This window comes from Gossypium hirsutum, chromosome A10 (assembly GCF_007990345.1).
Source record: "Gossypium hirsutum isolate 1008001.06 chromosome A10, Gossypium_hirsutum_v2.1, whole genome shotgun sequence".
Lineage (NCBI taxonomy): Eukaryota > Viridiplantae > Streptophyta > Magnoliopsida > Malvales > Malvaceae > Gossypium > Gossypium hirsutum.
The window spans coordinates 10,925,103-10,930,627 of record NC_053433.1 but is presented as its reverse complement, the minus strand read 5'-3'; the positions used below and the strand labels follow the sequence as shown (position 1 = coordinate 10,930,627).

Genomic DNA, 5,525 nt, shown 5'->3' with positions numbered 1-5,525 from the left:
GTAAGTTACATACATGTGTGTTTTATATATAGGATAATATAAAATTCTGGCTTGAGCTGTAGTGTTAGCATTGATAATTTGATTTTGATTGTGACTTAAACATGAGCAAGGAAGTGACGTGTCTGAGTAGAATCAAACTTTTTTTACTTACATTAATTTCAAATTCGATATTTGAATAACTTCATCTTTATTCTTTAAAAAAAAACATTATAGACATAAGATTTAAAAATTTTCTCAAGCAATGTTAAACAAACCATCAGTTTCTTTTTTTAGCAAGCCAATGATTTATACAATCACCTATTTTTACATATATTAAGGGGGGTTAGCCTTGAGCTTACAAATATTATATGTAGTTTGGTATTTCTAAACCCACTTTGTCAATCTTTTCCACCGTTAACAATAGATATTCAATGCCATATGGTAGGTTTGACTTGCCTTTACTTACTCTTTGGACCATTAGTCGGGACCACTAGAGACAATTAAAGGGACATCTAATGTTGCGAACTTCTATTCTAACATCCATACATACATTAACCTGGTACTAAAATGTAATTTCTAAAACTTATTAAATACTAAAATGGAAAAAAGCCTTATTTACCAAATTGAATATCGAACTTAAATTCAAGTATGAAACAGTATATTAACCTTATAAGAAAAAGGAATGACCATTTTCGTAATTAACATAAAATGACAAGGTCAATTAGGCATGGTGCGTATAAAGCACGCGAGGGTTTTCTTTCCCATTTCCTTTGTAGTGCCTAATAATACAGCCGGAAAAATCTCTGTCTTAACACAGAGTTTGGCAAGCGAGAGAAACAAAATCCGAAGGGAATCCCAATTTCTTCGCTTTTCATCTTCTCTCGCTTCCATTTCTCCGTTTTTCCCCTCCGGCAATGGCTATCGATTCTGATTCTTTCAAACAATCACTTCTCCCTAGCTTCCTTTACTCTTCTGCTCCCAACTCTTTCTCTCTGGATCGACTCCTCAACGCCAACAGCCCTGCTTTCTCTGCTTCGCGCTCCACTATACCCGATGCTCCTGCGGCCTCTTCCTCGCCATCGATCAAGGCGAGAACTTTCATGATCCCCTCCCCCAATGAGCCCGGGAAGAAGATCGAGATGTATTCGCCTCAGTTCTACGCTGCTTGTACCTTTGGCGGTATCCTTAGCTGTGGTCTCACTCACATGGCCGTTACTCCTCTTGACCTCGTCAAGTGTAATATGCAGGTTTACAGATCTGACTCTCTTATTTTTTTTATCCTTCTATTGTTCTTTATTTTTGCTAGTTTTTTAAGATTAGATCTGAGCTAAGCTTGTTGTTCGCTTGAGAATTTTGATTGACAAGTTGTTTGCTTATGAGATTGGTGCCTAATTTTTACTGCTTCAGTTCCAGAACTAAAATCACTGTCTGTCGGTTTTATTGATGATTATGGCTTCTGTCCCTTCGACTTTGGTACCTTGTATTTCAAGTTTTTCTTTTTAGGATGTCATTTATAGGAATACGGAACTATTTAGGAGTATAACTTCGGTTGCAATTGAGATTTGATTTTTTTTTTGGTTCAAATCTCTCAAGTGTTATCTTGTATTAGATCCTTGTTGTTGCAAAGTCTGGTTGCGGAGAAGGAATGGAGGTCCATACGGTGGATGAGAGGTAGTTGGATTAGTGTTTATGTGCTGTGGAAGTGGTTTAACGGAGAAACATTATATGAGGTATCTCAGGGAAGAAGGTAATGGAATTGGGTTATTTTTATCCTTTAAGATAGGGTCTTGTGTGGGAAGCTCAGTGTTGTTGATGGCGCAAGGTGCTAGGTGCTTGAGTTCTAAATTGCCTCAGGCGCAAGTTGCAGAAAAGCACTAGTCTGATTGAAGTAAAGCACAATATGTATGTGGGTTTTACTGTGTCTATATATAGAGTGTAAGATATAATAAACTCTAGAGTTGAATACTCAAATATTGAGAAGTATGGAGTTTAATACTATCCATTTCTTACTAGTAGGTATGTCTAATGAAAATAAGTGATTTTTTTTTTCGAAGAAAACTTTATTAAGGCTTTTTATTTATTTTGTTTTATGCCCATTGTCTTACAAAAAAGCATGCTTACATGGACAAACACCCACCTGATTAAACGGGCTTGCCTGGAAGGGCTTGATTAAATGGACTTGCCCTAAAGGGTTTGATTAAATGGGCTGTTGATTGTTTAGTGCCAAGGTGCATGCACACCTAAGCCTGCGCTTTCTCAAGACTGGGGAAGCTGCTTGTGTCATGTAGGGCTTCGACATGTGCTCTTGGATGTGAAGGGAGGATACATTGTCTTGCTAATCAGCCCCACTTGGGTCCCAATGTGATTGGCAAGTGTCTTAAGTGTCTTAACTGTAATGCCTTGTCTCAAGAGAATCAGCCACTATACTCTTACGATTAGACCTTTACTTAGAAAGGTATCAGATTCTCATTATACTTGGTGTGGGGTTGACCTTCATTTGTTCCAGGTGAGATTTTGGGTTTGTCCCTTATGCGAGGTTTTGGCGGTTTTCTGCCTTTTTAGTCCTTGGCCCAAACATAATTTCCTTGAATTTAATTTTATGCATCATGTTATTTACTAGTACAGTGGTACTTAAACGCACTTGTAGTTGTATATCTTTTATTGTTCATAGACAGATTTCTGAATTTTACTGGGTAGCTTTGTTAGATGAGTACTTGGTTTTGTTTGTTGCTGTTAATCTAGTTTATTTTCTATTGTAATGTTTAACATTTAAAGCACCTGATGACTTTTTATCCTACATAAGACAAAATTTATAGAACAGTTAATGTTACTTTCTTGATTTAGTTTTGTGTAACCTGTAATTAATAAGGTGAATGATCTAAGTTATTGACATAAGGAATGTTTTGCCAGATTGACCCTGCAAAGTACAAAAGTATCTCATCTGGTTTCGGAGTTCTATTAAAGGAGCAAGGAGTGAGGGGCTTCTTCCGTGGTTGGGTTCCTACCCTTCTTGGTTACAGCGCACAGGGTGCTTGCAAGTTTGGATTCTATGAGTTCTTCAAGAAGTACTATTCTGACCTTGCTGGACCTGAATATTTTGCCAAGTACAAGACTCTCATCTATCTTGCCGGCTCTGCATCTGCTGAGGTAATTGCTGATGTTGCACTTTGTCCCTTTGAGGCAGTCAAGGTCAGGGTTCAAACCCAGCCTGGTTTTGCTAGGGGTCTGTCTGATGGTCTTCCCAAGTTTGTCAGATCAGAAGGTGCTGTTGGGTATGCTCCTATGCTCGATGTTAAATTTTCTGTTTGAATAATACAAGGAAACGTCTGTCAGAATGAGCTTTCTAACTATTTCCCTTTGCAGATTGTATAAGGGTATTGTTCCTCTTTGGGGCCGACAGATTCCATGTAAGTTTTCCATTTACAGTTTGCTGAGTACTGCCTTTATTATCAATTATCATTGCTTGTGAACTTGTACTTTTATTTGGTCATGCCTTTTTTTTTCCCTTTCTCCCCTTCTCTCTAACCCACTTTTTCTGTTCATAGTTTTAGCATTTGCTAAGTGCAGCTAAGTGTAAGAGTATTTATTTGATCTTTCTTTGTTTCAGATACCATGATGAAATTTGCTTCTTTTGAAACTATTGTTGAGATGATCTACAAGTATGGTATTCCCACTCCCAAGGAGCAGTGCAGCAAAAGTCTGCAGCTTGGTGTTAGTTTTGCTGGTGGTTATGTCGCTGGTGTCTTCTGTGCTATTGTTTCGCATCCTGCTGACAACCTTGTCTCCTTCCTTAACAATGCCAAAGGAGCAACTGTTGGGGATGTAAGTTCTGTGTCTTGGATGATCCGTTTGATTTTTAATTCTCATTTATGAAGCAGTTTTTTTAACTTTACCTTGACCCTTATACTATCTCTTGGTAGGCTGTGAAGAAGCTTGGATTATGGGGTCTGTTTACCCGTGGTCTTCCCCTCCGTATTGTGATGATTGGAACTCTAACTGGAGCTCAGTGGGGTATCTATGATGCTTTCAAAGTGTTTGTGGGACTGTAAGTTCTTCCCAGCACCAGACTCAATATAGATTTCATGTCTTTGTGGTTTATGCTGATGTGATTTATGCAAAAATTTTCAGGCCAACTACTGGTGGTGTTGCTCCTGCACCTGCTGCCGTGGAGCCTGCCAAGGCATAGAATGTTGGAAAACAAGTAAACATAGGATTGCTGGAATGGTTTGTCAAGCTGGTGGAAGGATATTCTTTTTTGCGTTGAGAACATTTTTATCAAGTCGCTCTGTTTTGAAAAAAACTATTGGTTTTAGGAGAGGATGGTTTTGATCTCATCCTCCAAACTACGGAGACTAATTATTTTGTAGTAGTTAGATCATAAATGGAATTTCATTTGAAGATCAATCCCCCCTTCTGTAACAGTTAAAAATAAGGAGCAGATGCAGATGGGGTTATACTGCTTACTTTAACCTTCTGCAAGCTTTCTAATGCAATGTTGAGAGCTTTTGTTCGGCTTTCTTTGAGTAAGGCATCTCTCTCTCTCTCTACAAAAAATATTTATTACATTTTAAGAACATGGAAGTTAAAACTAGTTATTCATAGAAAAGACCTTAGAGGGTTCTTTAACATGACCGCAATCTTGTTATGGACTAAAATACTAAGTAGAAATAATGAGGGTAAAATGTCGGTTTAAGCGGTTAGTTGCAATTAAACAAAGCGGTGTGTAGAGAATTAGTGAAACAAAACGTTTTGGTTGTAACAGAATGAGCCCATGTTCTTTTCGTGTTCTTTGCTGTTATTTGTTCTTTTAAAATCGGAGCTGTTGGGAGAAAAACAGTTATGCAAATACTTGAAGAAAATTCATCATTCTCTTCTATATTTTCTTTTCTTTTCTCGACTATTTTTTCTATTCTAGATTTCAACCTACAACAAAGGTATCAGAGCTCTGTACGATCCCAACAATGGGTGGCGATTGTGTTTCAACTCGGTTACAAAAGGAGGTGGGCGGCGTGTAGCAAGAAATTTTCAAACTCCAGGAAGAGATGTTGCGTTTAGAGGCTAAAATGGAGACCAAATTTCAGGAGTTTAAGAGGAATTTTGTGGCGACTTACAAGTGTTATTAGGGCAGTATTTCGAGCCTCCAGCGAACAGACCTACAAATTCAACCACGGACAAAGGAAAGGGAGTGTTAGCACACCCCTTGGTTTTTCCCCGAAGGAACCGGCGGTATCCACCGTGTCTCTGGGACCGAATCTGGCTGATATGAGTAGTGTGCCATTGAGAAATCCTTCAGCACTGATGGGAGTTTCTGAGAAGAACAACAGGTTGGACTGTGTCAAGTTTGATGGCAGTGATTTTCGTGGGTGGTGGACTAAATTGGAGCAATATTTTGAGGCGGAGGGCATATCAGAAGCTAGTAAGGTGCGCAGGGTGATGTTGAATTTGGAGGGGAGAGCTCTGGAGTGGCACCATTACTATTCTCAACGAAATGGTGGTCTCCAAATGCTATCGTGGCCAGCTTACCTGAAGAGTTTACAGGATCGTTT

At 38.7% G+C, this 5,525-nt stretch overlaps 1 protein-coding gene across 1 annotated transcript; it reads left to right on the top strand.

Annotated features, from left to right (window-relative positions):
* The first annotated feature begins 658 nt into the window (after positions 1 to 658).
* Positions 659 to 4,506, top strand: LOC107897294 (mitochondrial phosphate carrier protein 3, mitochondrial). Its single transcript, XM_016822703.2, has 6 exons — positions 659 to 1,226; positions 2,890 to 3,251; positions 3,343 to 3,386; positions 3,587 to 3,801; positions 3,900 to 4,024; positions 4,108 to 4,506. The coding sequence occupies exons 1-6, from the start codon at positions 894 to 896 to the stop codon at positions 4,163 to 4,165; spliced, it is 1,137 nt and encodes a 378-aa protein (XP_016678192.2). The 5' UTR covers positions 659 to 893; the 3' UTR covers positions 4,166 to 4,506.
* The last annotated feature ends 1,019 nt before the right edge of the window (positions 4,507 to 5,525 follow it).

Bases quoted from the DNA above. Each gene is read 5' to 3' on its own strand.
- LOC107897294 (XM_016822703.2), top strand. From the start codon at position 894: ATGGCTATCGATTCTGATTCTTTCAAACAATCACTTCTCCCTAGCTTC. The intron at 3,252-3,342 runs GTATGCTCCTAT...TTCCCTTTGCAG, and splicing joins AGATCAGAAGGTGCTGTTGG to ATTGTATAAGGGTATTGTTC. The intron at 3,802-3,899 runs GTAAGTTCTGTG...ATCTCTTGGTAG, and splicing joins AAGGAGCAACTGTTGGGGAT to GCTGTGAAGAAGCTTGGATT.